The 15182-nt window shown below is 38.3% G+C and overlaps 3 protein-coding genes across 3 annotated transcripts; all 3 read right to left on the bottom strand.

Annotated features, from left to right (window-relative positions):
- Positions 1-7243: 7243 nt before the first annotated feature.
- Positions 7244-8659, bottom strand: LOC102792215 (claudin-3-like). Its single transcript, XM_006805209.3, has one exon. The coding sequence runs from the start codon at positions 8526-8528 to the stop codon at positions 7881-7883; it is 648 nt and encodes a 215-aa protein (XP_006805272.1). The 5' UTR covers positions 8529-8659; the 3' UTR covers positions 7244-7880.
- Positions 8660-10601: 1942 nt separating this feature from the next.
- Positions 10602-11586, bottom strand: LOC102775784 (claudin-4-like). The gene is made up of 2 exons (XM_006805236.3): positions 11547-11586; positions 10602-11441 (listed from the first exon to the last, which is right to left on the bottom strand). Exon 2 carries the CDS (start codon positions 11361-11363, stop codon positions 10713-10715), a length of 651 nt encoding a protein of 216 aa, XP_006805299.2. The 5' UTR covers positions 11364-11441; positions 11547-11586; the 3' UTR covers positions 10602-10712.
- A 2507-nt stretch (positions 11587-14093) lies between these two features.
- LOC102791924 (claudin-4-like) lies at positions 14094-15021 on the bottom strand. Its single transcript, XM_006805208.3, has one exon. It carries the CDS (start codon positions 14898-14900, stop codon positions 14232-14234), a length of 669 nt encoding a protein of 222 aa, XP_006805271.1. The 5' UTR covers positions 14901-15021; the 3' UTR covers positions 14094-14231.
- Between the last annotated feature and the right edge of the window lie 161 nt (positions 15022-15182).

Below are 15182 nucleotides of genomic sequence, written 5' to 3' on the forward strand. Positions count from 1 at the left end.
AGAGCGCCTGTTGTTGTTGTTGTGCTAAGCTAATAGGCAGAATGCTACCGGTATAGCTCTAAAGAATGTAGCATCATAGGCAGTGTAGTCCGTGCTGCAGGGAGAATGGACTGCCATACACGTTATGTGTCTGTGAGCGAGGGAGGGAGAAAAGGGAAAAGTACGAGCTGTCATCGAGAAAAAACAGGAGCTGGAAGCATGTAAATATAATAATAACCACTGCAGCCAAGAAGAGTGCCTGACGAGCCCAGTTGTAAGTAAGCTATTAAGACTCGACTGTACAGTACACCGTGTTCGTGTTTTCCTCCAACAACAATAAGTTCCGTTGGAGCAGCCGTTCAACGCCTCTCTCTGGCTCTCGCTAGCAAGGTTGACCCAAACAACAAAGTAAAGCTAGTTTTCGGCTACGAGCCCGACACAGAACCCACCGTATTAGCCAGAGGTCCCTTTACTACGGTTCGGAGCCGCGGACGTTCAGTAACAGTAATAAATATCACAGCAATAGGACATTCATGTAGTTGTAAACAGCATGATAATATATTAAGTAATCCAAAGTATTCAGAATACGTTACTCTCATTGAGTAACGTAACGGAATACGTTACAGAATACATTTTGGGGCATCTATTCTGTAATCTGTAATGGAATACATTTTAAAAGTAACCTTCCCAACACTGATTGTTATTGATAATTAGAGATATTATGATTTTTTATGATAAAGCAGTAAGGGCCTTGTTATCAGCTCTAATGGTTATATATGGTTATTATAACAAATCCCCCAAATTTCCGAATGTTCTTGCCATGTTTACTTAATATTAGATAGGCTATTTATACATTCTAAATAGAACTATAATTCAAAATTTGGTATAGACAGTTATTATCAAAACTAACCCGAACCATAAAGTGAAATATCAATATATAAGGAATGAATATGTTGAGTCAAAGTCCCCTTTAAACTGTAAAACCAGGATCCTCAAATCTAACTGAGAAGAACTTAAGTCAATCTCCTGACTCACACAGAGAGAGTGTCAGATTTGTAGCAGTCTGTCTACTGACATGATATTACTCATAAGTGCTTTGCTACTTGGTCTATGAATCAAAAAGACTCCCCATTTTCTCAGCCAATCATCTCCATTCTTGCTGTGGTTGACATTATTTTTTTTTGCAACTGCAACTGTTCTCTTCTGTCGTTATTCCACTACCACGCCAAACTGGCTTCAACCTGTTTTATTCTTCTAAAGAACTGAGGAGTGAGCAGTGCTTATCTCTGCGCTGCCTGAGGTTATCCTGGAATGTAAAAGGGAGGAATTCTCTTATTTTTATCTGTCTGGGAAAATGATCATCTGCTCCATTTCAAATCAACTTCACCAATGAACTAATAGGCCAAGATTCCAGGGAATTGTACCCTGTACCTTTACGCACAACCATCCACCCTCAAATTCGTTGGAACTTTCTTGGTCAAGATAAACCTCAGTATTACTTATAATCCCTTCAGAAATCCTGTGCAGATATATGGACCTAAACCTCCTTTTTTTGTGTTCAACAAAAAAAGCCAAGCAATCTATATTTATAAAGAACCTTAAAAACAGCTAGTACTGACCAATGTGCTGAAAATAGAATAAGAAAAAATATTAATATAAATAGTATAAATAAAAATACAACAACCGTAAATCATATAGAACACCAACACCAGAAAAACAATAAAATGAAAATAAAATTAACATTTCTATACTGGCTTCAAAGCCAAACTGAAAAAGCGGGCCTTCAAACCAGATTTAAAAATCTTGTGTCTTCGGCACATCCAACAACAACTGGTCAGCTGATCTAAGAGACCAAGAAAGGGTTTCCAGGTTCAGTAGCTCAAATAGGTAGAGTGAGGCGAGACCATTTAAGGCTTTAAAAACAAATAAAAGGACTAAAATTAACTCTAAAATGAATAGGCAGGTAGTGAGGGTAAAATGGGAGTAATATGCTCTGTGCTCCAGTTAAAAGCTGTGCGGCAGCATTTTGCACCTGCTGAAGACCCGACAAGGATGACGGGCTAATACCAAGGTATAGCGAGTTACAGTAATCCAGCCGAGTTGTAATAAAAGCATGGATTACTGTTCTGAAATCATCTTTTGACAAGATAGGTTTAATTTTGGCCAGTTGCCTCAGCTGATAAAAGCTGGATTTCACTACTACTCTCACTTGACTGTCAAGATCAATATCTATTTTAAAACCCACATTGGTGATAGTGGGCTTTTCATGCTGTGCTAGAGGGTTCATGTCCATAAACCTTTATCTTATTTTCATTCAAATTTAAAACGTTAAGAGCCAACCAAACTTTCACTTCCTCAAGACAATCATTTAGTGTTTGCATTCTCATTTTGATGATATGTTGTGTTGTTGATGATTCTTGTTATAGGGTTTGGTTTAGTTTATTTTTCTTATAGACTCATCATGTCACTTTACAGTCATGACTTGTGTATTTTATTGTTTTCTGGTCATTGACCAAACCCTGATCATTGCAATAGATCTTATTAAATGCAATACTCTTTGTAAATATTACTTATGTCATGTAACACTAATCATAGAGTTCACCATTTTAATTTCACACATCAAACAAGGACTGACAGAGACTTTCTAGTAGCAGGTTGCTGATACTCACCATGGACCAGCACAGCCAGAAAAATATTGACTTAACAGTCTTTAATCTAGCAGAATATATAATACTATGGGTGAAATTGCTCTCCCTGTCACTCACCTTGGTGGCCTCCTCCATTTGTTGCAGAGTGGATCATGAGTTTTCCTATTTTGAATAAGGTACCCTCATTTCCAGCAGCTTTTATGAGATTATGAGTACAAATATGTAGGTCCTGCTGTGGGATCTACATGCTGTAGGCCTTTGTTATATGACAGTGAAACAATCACACTAATGGCAGATTGTTATTATGAGGCATCAAAGTTAAATTATCCTGAGAAAAAAAGGCTACAACATACAGTAATCACATTACATGTCATAGATCAGGGGTTGGAATTTTTAGTATTGTATGTTTTTTGGTTTGAGAATGATTTATGTGTGAGGTTTGTTTCTTTTGGAATATTGGTCTGTATTTAGTTTACTTTTAATCAACATATTGTTTTTATTCAGTTGTGTTTAAAGGTCTTCTGTAAAGCTACTGTGACTTTCTGGAGGTATTAAGTTCCCCTTTGTCTGATTTTGGTTCCCGTCTCATTTCTGTGTTGTGCTTTGTCTTTCAGTGTCCCTTTGTGTCAAGTTAAGCTTTTTTCCTCATTCAGTGGTTTGAATGAGGAAACAGGTTTTACCTTGGTAATTTTGATCCCTTTTGTCTTGTGTTGAGTCGACTCTGTCTTGTTATGTTAATTGTCTGCAGCTGTGTTCCCCACCTATTTCCACTTCCATCAATACCTCTAATGTACATATTGTCTCTGTCTTTTTTTGTTAAATGCTGAGTTGTCCTCATAGCTTCTGTGTTCTGTGTAAATAATCATACGATAATTTTTAATCCTACAACTGTTTATAACTTGCATAGTTCACATTTCTGTATAACTGTATATCTCAGATTTCTGTATAGTTTTTATTTCATATTTATATCCTGTTCATAGCCTGTACATAGCTTGTACTCACTACAGCCTGTACATACTTATAGTTATAGAATATTCATAACATACTTCATACCGTGTACATTATAACATACCATAATAGACCCATTTCTGTAACATACTTACATATCTATATTATTGCTAATATATATTGTAATATATCTATATCACTAAAGCACTTCTGGATGGATGCAAACTGCATTTCGTTGCCCTGTACCTGTGCATGTGCAATGACAATAAAGTTGAATTCTATTCTATTCTATTCTATTCTAGCTGTAGGTGCTCTAGCTCTGTGTTCTCTACGTTCCTTGTGGTTTCTGTCATTTTGGATTCCCTCGTTTGCTCCTTGTTACTTTTGGACTTTTTTTTTACTCCTTGAACTTACCAGCATTTAAGGCTTGGTTTATGGTTTTATTTTGATATCCTGGATTCTGCTATAGGTCCCAAAATAAACACTCTAAACTCCACACAGTGCAATCATAACACAGCAAGACAATTATGATGCTATTCTTGAACTTTAGATAGATCTGATAGGATCAAAAAAGTGCCACATGAATGTGCAGACACAAAGTTATTCAAACCCGATTCTGCATTCTGCTAGCTTTACTTCAACTTACACAAGAGTGGTTTAAATATCTTTGTTAAATTATATCAATAGAATTTCCCTCAACTTAAACAAAGTGTGAAACTTTGGGATTTATTTGGGGTCATTTTCCTGTTCGCAGTTCTGTCAAAACCCCAGAGTCAGCTGGCTCACTGATGGCATGATGTTATCTTCCAGGATTTTCTCTGTTTCCTGGGTTTCCAGTACTGGAGAAAATTTGAATAAATTTACTTTAAAAAAAATGTAATTTATGTATGCTGTATGCATTTTGTTCATTCCTAAGTTGTGAGTCTACACCAACCAAAATACAGTCTTTAATTATTAACATTAATTAACATTAACATTTGAAATGTTGAAGGCACTTGAAAAGTAACACAAAAGTAACTGCTTTTCCGGGAAAACCTTTCAAAAGTACTTAAGGTTTTGTGAGGGTACAAAACCCTGTTTAGTCTTTCCCTCCCAGACTTCTAGACTTCTGATTGGCACACATTTTGTTTTTAGCGTTATTTAGCGCTATTTTTTCAAAACTGCACGTTTAGACGGGATTTTTTTAAGAACAAAACCCGAAAAACTCAGTTTTGTATGTGTGGACGTAGCCTTAGACGCTCCTGAGAATACTGCAGCCAAGGTTTTTGTGCTGAGCATTGATCCATTGAACTGAAACTTCAGTGATTGCTAACACCAGGTCCTGTGTTTGTTTTTCCTTTTGCAGACACACACGTGATCTGCCTTTGATAATGTCCTCTTTCTGCTATGCCCAGTGGAGCCACAGTACATTTGATTTAAAACTTGTAAAGTTTACTTCCAGTACTGGAAACATTTAGTGGCTTTGCTCTCCTTTTTTCCATTCCTGCTCTTGTTTCTGCAAAGTAAGATTTTGGCAACTTTCTCATCCTGGCCACATTGTTAATATAATCACATGTAATAATAAATTTAGCTGATAAAAAAGTGTTAAATTTAGGTAGGAAATCATCTTGAAGATCAACAGAATTTCTTTTGTTGGTTCACTAACTTTGTTATCCTCATTGTTTTATCATTTATATGTGGATCTGTTGTGCTTTGGATTTGCATTTCTTGCTGTTACTTGTAGGAATCTTGGTTAGTTTCTGTTCACAGTGAGTGGACACAGTGAGTCTGTGTAATTATCAGGGAAGGGGGCTGTTTTCCTTTTCTGCCTTCAAGTGCCAGGCAACCTCACTGTCCTTCACATTCCCCAGTTTCGGTCATGTGACCAGAGTTTGGCTAGAGCCAGCAGAGCATGACCAGAAACACTCACAGACTGCCCTTTCTTCTTTTCCTCCACTCATCCAGGTTTAGGTATTTGATTAGATACAGTTTTATTATACCCTCAGGAACTCTGGGGTTGGTTGGTCCCCGTTTGCTTCTCAATTCCAACTCCCTGGGTTTTTCACTGTTTATTTATGGTATTATTTTGAATTCGTTTTTTGAGTTAATCACTAGTTTTATAAAGTTTCTGTGTTTTAATTCACCAGCTGGGAGTAGGGCTCTTGGTAGGACTTTATATTTTGCAGAGCAAATAAAGAATTGATTTTGTAATAAGTATTATTTTAAGCTGATACTTGACTCCTTTTATACTTCTTGTCAAAAATAATTCTCCTTCAAATGAAAATGATTAATTTTATTTAACTTCTTTCCATTCGCTACAAGTGTGGTACCTGATCTTAGAATGGTTTAAAGTGCACCTGTGTGTAAATCACCGATTAACAGCAGCCAAACATGCCCGAGGCTCCTAGACCAGTCACTGGAACAACACACGGGAAATGGTTCTCAGTGGTAAACAACTTTAGATGATGATCCTCTGTCACATGTCTGAGAAAAGAGCTCATTTGTTTTATTTATTTGATATTTATTTCATTTAAAACTTTCAAGTTTAAAGACAATTTCTTGTAAATGTCTGAAACTTTAATATTTTAGCCATTTGAGAGGGATGTGTTTGGATGCCCACATCTATTATAATACAGTTATACAAAAAGTTAATCTCAATTAGTTTAAAATAAATTTTAATTTAAATGAGCTCTAACCTGTGGTTACTGGGATCGTGACCAGATGTCAAGCAGCTCCTTGTCCATTGTTGAACGTGATAGGACTAAGAGACAGCAGTCGGTAACATGATACAGCACCAAGGGACCTCTTCCATATTTACTGTGAGATATTCATAAATGTTTAACATTCCTGCCTTCCTCAGATGTGTCTGCATGCATTTTGAAACTACACTGAAAAGGATGTCTGTCATTGCATGGAAATTCTAGTTGGTAGGAGTTTTTTTTAAGCTTTTGAGTTAAGATAACTATGTGCTCCTTTGCTGCATGTTTTTTTTATTAAATAAAGAGACAAAATGAAAAACTAGGTAGTAGAAGATTGAGGAGAAGTTAAAGTTTTACTGCATTTGGTGAACACTTTTAAATTTTTACTTTCATAAATTTGAAATATTTTACTTTGATTTAGTGTTATACATGCATTTTTATTTTGTTTTGTAGTATTTATTTTGATTTCAGTTGATTTTACTTCATGAAGGACGTTGTTTTATTTAATTATTCAAGCTATCAGCTGTAGTTAACTTGTCTTAGCTGCTGTACCAAAGATATTTCTTTACATCCTGTTAAGTGACCTATAGTAAAGGTGTGTGTTGTTAATGGGTACTACCTGCAAACAGGTGTAGCAACAAGAAATAAAAGAAATGCAACTTGCCTGGAATGACTCCACTGTTTTGTGCTCACATTCTCACCTCTGCCAGTTAACTGATCCTGTGGCTAATTGTTTAGAGCTTATGTGGTAAAGCTGCCAGCTGGAGGTAATTTATATCTCAGGATTGAATATCAGGGTTACTCTCATGAACACACCTGAACAGAACACACACCATCCTTTTTTGTTACTGGTTTACTGACTCATGCAAGAGTCTGTATGCTGTTAAAAGATTAACAAAAGCATTTTTTATGTTCTTGATGAAAACATTTTTTTTTTTAAAGAAAGGGGTAAAATCTTAAAAAGTCATTTTTATTTAGAAAAAAAGCCATTGAAAAATACATATTCATCATGTAATACAGCATGATTAGCTCAGTTACAAGTTGCCTCAGAACCCATGTTCTTTTATTCTCAGTACACACTGTGGACACTGTGTGTCCTGCAGCCTCCAGTCTCTCAGCAGACTTTCACCCTTTCCACAATGTAAAAGAAACTCCATTTAATGCATGTTAACATTTGTCTTGGCTGGTACAGGTCATTATTGATATTATTTCTACAGCATTTACCTCTGTGTGCTATTCAACACACCAAATCATTCAATTTTCTACAGAGGGATGCTTCAGTATGAATGTGGCAGTGGTGGCTTGTGGGGAAAAAAACTTTCTTTGTAAACATGTAAAGAAGTTGGTACCATATAAAATGTAACAGTAACAAAAAAAATGAACAATATTAATCTGAAAAAGATGGAGTACTAAGATATGCACAGACATGTCTCTTTCATCCTTTTTCAGTCTCTTGAAAAGCAAAAGGTCCATCAAAAAAATACTTAATATTACAGGCAAAATCAAATGCATCCGTCATTGAACAGTTCTCATTTTTTATGAGCTCTTCGTCTAAAGACAATCTCACTTTGATGGGGTGAGCAAGTTCAAGATTGAGTACTGTTTTTTTTTTCTTTGTCTTTTTGGTTCATACATAGTCTTTCCTTTCTAAACCTGGCCCACCGACAGACCGTGGAGCAGAATAAGCCATTCGTGAAGGGTTGTATCGTGTCTCGCGAGGCGGACAGGAGAAACAGAGCAGTCCACCGCCCAGAATCAGGAGTGCAGCGGCTCCCCAGCCAATATACATTGCAGCCCCCAGCTCCCTCCGCTGAGCATCAGTGAGTAACGGATTGTAGAAATCCCTGATTATGGTGTTCGCAGACCAGGAGACAGGAATGAGCTGCATGACACCGGATACAATGAAGAAGACTCCAGAGATGATCATCACTTTGGCCTTGGATGCCTCGTCTTCAATGCAGTTGGTGCACTTGGCCCCAGCAATAGCAATGAGCAAAGCCAGGATTGCTAACAGGATGGAGATGACTGTGAGAGCCCGGGCAGCTTGAAGATCTTGGGAGAGGGCAAGCATAGAGTCATACACCTTACACTGCATCTGTCCAGTGCTCTGGACCACGCAAGTCATCCACAGGCCCTCCCAGATGATCTGAGCTGTCACAATGTTGCTGCCAATGAAGGCTGTCACCCTCCACATCGGGAGGGCACAAGACACAATGGCAATAAGCCATCCTAAAATGCAGAGGGAAATGCCAATCAACTCCAGCCCTATAGACATGCTGAGGGTCCTTTTTCCTTTTCCTGCTGAAGGTATGTCACACCTGAGGTAAGATCCCAGAAAAGAAATCTAATAGAGGAGAAGAGCCAAGAAGAGACCCAGGTATGGTTAATTTCAGGCCTCGCATTGGTGTGTGATGATCTTTCACCTCGACTTCACTAGAGCTGATTTTATAAGGCTGGTCAGGTGCAGGGGAGGAGTCTGTGATGAAGCTGACATCACTAAAAGGGGAGGAATTACCTGGACACTCAAGTCTTTCTGCTATCGGCTTACATGGCCAACTTCACAATGGGCCTGACCACAAAGAGGTCTTTTACAGCTAAAAGGGTTGTAAGTTTAATGTACAAGAGTATGGGAAGAAAAAGAGATCTTTGTTGTCAAGCAAACTTATTAAAAGAAAGAATATAAATGGAATTTTACCTTCTCAGAATGAGTTTATATAATGACATTTTGTGAAGTCAGTGAAAACTTTCCCTTCACTTTGCAGCTGCTCATGATGCTGATAAACCTTTAGCCCAGCCTTCCCTCTGTGAGATCATGTTGCTTCTTTTGAAATGCCTGATAAATGAAGAATTCTGGTCTCGCTACTTCCAAAACAAACTGTTACTCTCCTGATAATCACTGCAAAAGCCCTTGCTTCTCCTAAGCGAGGCAGTGAAGATTCTCTGCAGCTTTACGAGAGCACAGACTACCTCAGTTGAAGTTAAATCCTTACACATACAAAGAGTAGAGTTATGAGGCTGGCTTTCACCTGGCAGTCCTGTTAACCTTTATGAGTCTTAATGAATCCATCTGTCTGTAGAATGTCCTTGAATTTCTTTTCGTCCAAGACTGTCTCCCTAAGAATGCCCCCATCCCCCAGCACTCTGCAACCCAGGAGTAAAATGGGTTCATTGTTTGGAGTGAGAGTTCAGATAGTTGACTGTGTGTAAGATGACAAGGTAGCGGTTCTTGTTATCACAGAGCCTGCAGACATATGGGAGACAGGGAGATGAATAAGTGCTGTGACAGAGACTCTGAGTTGTCTAATGAATGGCTGAGTGTGCAAAATTAATGACATTGTTCTTCTTTACACCCCTACAATATCAAGCTTGAACATTTTACAGATTCTACTTTTGAATGTGTCGTTCTAAATTAGTACATTCTCATTTTAGTATGAACAGTAGAGTATAATTGACCAATCTACCATCAAACAGAGACTTGGTTAATTTTATATCATTACCATTAGTTTATATAACTGCTGTGTAATAGAGCAGTGCTTCTCAGCCAATGATGGAAGCAACTAGATTTTGAAAAAGTCAAAACATACATTACTTTGTTGATGCTATAAAATATTATTAATGTGTGTATTTTGCATGGTTTTTCTCAAATGTTGATATACCAGATAGCTCACTCTCAAAAAAGTAAAAAGGAAGAAAAAGCTTCTTTTGGGTGTTCGCTTATTCACATTCACTTATTTTTTATGTATTTTATTTTACACTACACACCCTATCTGACAGTAACATTCATCCAAAGATCATCGTACACCTCGGATTTCTTAAAAAACAAACAAACACTGACATCGATTATTTTGATTGACATTTAATTTCATGTATTTGTTGCTTACACTCATTTTTTCCCTGCCCTTTATACTTTTTAATTAAAATTTTTTGCAATCACTTAAAACAGTCATAGTCACGCAATTATTATTTTTTACATACAAGATCCTTTATAGACAGATAAATAGATTATCTTGAAGCCTTAGCAATCAGTCATTTTCAACAGTGAGGGCTCATTGTCAACAGTCAAAATGATCACAAGAGGTTTGTTTAAAAAGGGCGTTAAAAACATGTAAACCAAGAAAACATTCCAGAGAAACAGATTTTAAAAAGCATATAGATGGATACAGATAGAACACAATGACACCTTATTCTAATCAAAGCATTTATGTGTATTAAAAAATGCGTAATCAACACAATTTAAACTGCAGGCATATAAATGAATAAACTCTCTAAATTTGGACTGCAAATAATAGAACTTTAAAGTTGTTAATCTCCAGCAGCAACATGTCTGCACTCAAAATGTAGGACATGACAATATACCAAGACAGAATATGGAATTTCTTATACCAATTTCTAAGATATGAAATTGGATCTTCTCCTCAACCATGATGGCAAAGATGTGATAAAAGAGCAGATGGTTTTTTCAGACGTAGTCTTTCCTGTTATAGTCACTGGGGATGACGGACTTAGGTTGAGCATATACCGTTGATGGAGGCCCATGCTTTTTCTGAGGCTTCTGGGGCCGGCTGCACAAGAGGATGGCCCCTCCTATGAGAAGAAAAGCAGCTGCTGCCCAGCCCAGGTACAAAGCTGCACCGAAGTCTTTCTTCTCCCCCAATCCCGTTGAATTGTGGAAGTCCATCATGATATTATGGGCAAACCATGACACGGGTATCATCTGGCTCAGAGATGCCAGGATAAAGTTCACACCAGCAACAATCATCACTTGAGCCTTGGTTGCCTTTTCATCCACACAGTTGGTACACTTTGCTCCCACAAAGGCTGCAAAAAGCCCCAATATTCCCAAAAGAATAGAGAGGATAGTAAGGGCACGCGCGGCCTGAAGCTCAGGACTTAGATCCAACATGGAGTAATGAATTTTACACCCCATGTAACCCGTGCTCTGGATTCGGCACTCCATCCAGATGCCCTCCCAGCTCGTCTCAGTAGTGATGATATTACTTTGAATTAAAGCTGTTACCTTCCACATGGGCAAAATGCAAGACGCAATGGCAAAGATCCATCCAAGGAAAGCCAGGGCCACTCCAAGAATCTCTAATCCCATTGAAGGCATGTCTGCACTGTGTGTAAATACGAAGTGTCCACTGTCAAATGTCAAGTGTCAGATGTCCTCAGAGTAGTTTGAAGAGATCTGAGTGATTTATTGAGATTATTGCTGATAAGAGAACAGATTGTTTTAAATAGGTGGAGTCACATGGATATTGACTGGAGGAGTTCAAATAGTTAACTGCCCCACCTCATTTGTACTGCCAGAAACAGCCGACTCAGCTTAATGATTCAACTTTCACAGCCTTAGCAGCTCTCCCACCTGTTTGGGTGAGGGGAGAGTAAACAGTGGCTTTATCTCTCAAGTCTACAGTAGTTAAAGAATAACAGAAAAAGTAAAGATCGAAGGATGAATGCTTGAAAGTCGAGGACAACTTCAGCAATAGTATCATTGTAGTAGTGTGAGGCAAATGAATCAGAAAGAGTTAAAAATGCTTATTAATAATGCAAGTTGCATAAATGGGTTGTGAATGGCATTAGTACTTTATTACACCTTATTTGGATAAACAGTAGTCACTGAACCCCGAACATGATGGAAGTGGTGAAAAGCATATGGGGGGGGGGGAAGTTCTCTGGAAACCAGTGGGAGTTCTCTGATTATGTGAAGGTTGTATTTGTATATATGTGAAAGCCTCTGCATACCTCTGATAAATTTGATAAAAAAAAAAAAAACATCATCCCAAGTTCTATGGAAAGCTTTCACAATTCCACCTAAAAATGTTTCAACTTTAAAAGTTTAGAGATATAAATGTTTTGGAAAAAGCGCGTTCATCTGGCCACAAAAAAGACAAGGCCTAGGTTTCTTTCTCTCCTTTTTATAGAAATATCATTTTAAAAATGTCTTTTTAAGACAGGTGATTGATAAGAATGCTGTTCGAGTTATTTTTCTCTTAGTGTAAAGCACACACTGAGTTACTCAAGCAGCCTCAATTTAGAAAGCTTAAATTATTAGATATTATGTCATCATATTAGGGTGTGTAATGTGCTGATATGTACTGCTAAAAACAGCTTCACTCCATCTGTTCAAATGACTAATCTGTCCTTCTGGGAAGTTCTTGACTAACACTACTTGTGGAACTGCAATGCATCACAAAACCCCTCTAACGTAATACAGTGTGCACTGAATATATTACTTTCGTGAAACTCTTTTAGGAACATCTGTATTTCTCTCAGTACATGGACGTGCTCGTAATAGAAGAACACACTATATAATACGCCATTGTGTTGGAAAATGCATAAATAGTCTGTTTAGGTGTCCTGTGGGTGGGTGGAATGGATTATCAGTGTCCTTTTTCTGAAAGGACATTTTCAGTGTGCTGTGGAGAAAAACTTACACTTTGGCCTCCAAGATTTAGCAGAGCTTCCTCATCACACTAACACAAACTGCACGGCATCATTTTCCCTTTGTAAACCATTTTACTAACATAAACATTATTGACTCGATCGTTGGACCACAGCAGTCAAACGCATGGCCTTCAGACACTGAATGAACGATGCTTGAATGCTTGGGCTTAAATCAAACATTATTCAAGAAATTTATATTTTCTTGAAGTTGTTGAGCAAGCCTCGGCCCATCAGAATAAGAACAGTAAAAATATAAAAAGCCTTAACATTTTATCCTGAGTCACTCTCTGCTGGGAAATGATGCACTCATATTTTGTCCACACCTCATTTAACCAACAAGAACATCATTTTTTCTCTCTTGCATCTGCAGTTTCTTTGGAATGGGAGCTGGCTTGTACTAATATGTTTTCCATCACTTCTGACTAGCACAAGATTGCACTGTTGTGCTGAATGACACATTTTGTAAGCAGCTCTGTGGCCACTGAAAAGGAATTTCTAGTATATTTAGAAGCTCGTAAATATACTTTACTGTATACTAATAAATATATGTAACTTTGTAGCTAATGCCTAAGTTAAGAACACATGAAATGTTTTCTAATTTGTGTTTCTTGTGGATTTTTAGCTCTTCTTGTTTGTCGAACGGATTAAATCACATGGGTTGGTTGACCTTAAATGAAGCAAGTCGACTATTTTTCTGTCTACATTGTTAAAGTGTACTATTTGAGCATAATTTCTTTCATAGTAAATCTTCTTTTATATAATGTTTGCTTTTAAAAAAAAAGAAAAAAAGAATTGACATACCCTTTTAAACATTCAAACTATATTTTGAGGCTGTGAATCCAATGCCAAACAGAAGTGCACAGCAATTAGTTGCAAACTAGCTGATCAATAGAGTCTTTGTGGCTCAGTTGTGACTCGGCACAGGTTACATCCCCTGCAGATGGAGACTGTTATCTCCGACTCAATTTCACTTTGCAAATGGAGGGCAGGCTACAAAAGAAAGGTGCTTTTCTGAAACAAGCCATCTATTGTTAGTTTCTTCCATCTACATTGAAATAAAATATCTAAAGCTGGAATGCCCCTGAACTGCACTTCTTGGTCAAACATGGCTGAACTCTATAGCCGGTATATGTCCCTGCCTCTGCACACCAACAAACCTTTTGGAATAAAAAGCACAGCACAAAGTGCATATCCACTATAAAGAAAAGCTGATAACAAACCAGTTACTGAAAAAAAGTTTTACTTTTCAACTGAAGTTGTGAAACTTCCTCTTGTCAGAATTTACTTGCAAGTACATTGTGTGAAGATTTCCAAAGGTTAGAAACATCTTGATTTCAGCTTTTTGAGGAAAAAAAATGTGTTCATACTTGCAAAAGAAACAAAAAAATGCACATCATTTAAAAAAAATTTCACAACTAAAACATGGAACACGGATCAGTCATTTAAACATTTGAAGCTAGCACCAAACATGCATCTACGGTACTAACCACAAATTTATAAATGCAGTTCATCGTTTCCTCATGTCACACAGTCATACATAGTCTCTTCTGGTGTATCCATTGACTGATATGGTTTTTACAGCTGAGTAGTCAATGCGGGAAGGTGCAGAACCACCACCGCTTGGTGCCGTGGTTGATCTGCGAGGGCAGGAGCAGCAGAGCAGGGCTCCCCCTAGAATCAGCAGGCAGGAAGCAGCCCAACCAAAGTACAGAGCATTACCAAACTCCCTCTTCCCTGTCTCCTCCAGCATGGGGTCATAGAAGCCCAGGACAATGGCGTGAGCTGTCCAGGACACAGCCAGCAGAAGCAGCAGTCCAGCCACCACAAATGTCACCCCTGCAGCCACCATGAGGCGAGGTTTACTGCTCACATCCCGGCTACAGTTGGTGCACTTGGCACCAGCCACTGACAAAATAATGCCCACAATGCAAAGAACCAGAGAGATGATGACCAAGGCACGAGCTGCTTGCAGGTCAACTGGAAGCCCCAGCATGGATTCATGCACCTTGCAGTGCATCTGCCCTGTGCTCTGTACAGAACAGTTCATCCACAAGCCTTCCCAGATAACCTGAGAGATGACAATGTTCTGGCCGATGTAGGCAGTCACTCTCCACATAGGCAGGCCACAGGTCACCATTACTCCCAGCCAGCCAGCCACAGCCAGAATGATCCCGAGGATCTCCAAACCGGTAGAATACATAGTTGGATGAGGAAGGAGCTGAACAAAATTCAGTTTCAGTGCGCTGTGAGATGGGAGGGCTTCTGTGTCGGTGAGCTCAACCCTCTTGAGATGAAGGTGACATTGGATCTCTGTGGCTCAAAGGCCTGTGCAAGGCTTTTAGCGAGAGAGGAAGAGAGAGGGAGAAAGAAATTCTACCTTCTTTATTCAGCTTAGATGACTGAAGGTGGAGTCAGCTTAAGGTGGCATCATTTTTACCTCCAAACTAAACTTGGGTTTCTGGAGACATCAAAGTTTTCTTTA

Source organism: Neolamprologus brichardi, chromosome 14 (assembly GCF_056152115.1).
Source record: "Neolamprologus brichardi isolate AB-2024 chromosome 14, ASM5615211v1, whole genome shotgun sequence".
NCBI classification, from domain to species: Eukaryota; Metazoa; Chordata; class Actinopteri; order Cichliformes; family Cichlidae; genus Neolamprologus; species Neolamprologus brichardi.

Excerpts from the sequence above, each read along its gene's own strand:
- LOC102792215 (XM_006805209.3), bottom strand. The coding sequence starts at position 8,528 with ATGTCTATAGGGCTGGAGTTGATTGGCATTTCCCTCTGCATTTTAGGA.
- LOC102775784 (XM_006805236.3), bottom strand. The coding sequence starts at position 11,363 with ATGCCTTCAATGGGATTAGAGATTCTTGGAGTGGCCCTGGCTTTCCTT.
- LOC102791924 (XM_006805208.3), bottom strand. The coding sequence starts at position 14,900 with ATGTATTCTACCGGTTTGGAGATCCTCGGGATCATTCTGGCTGTGGCT.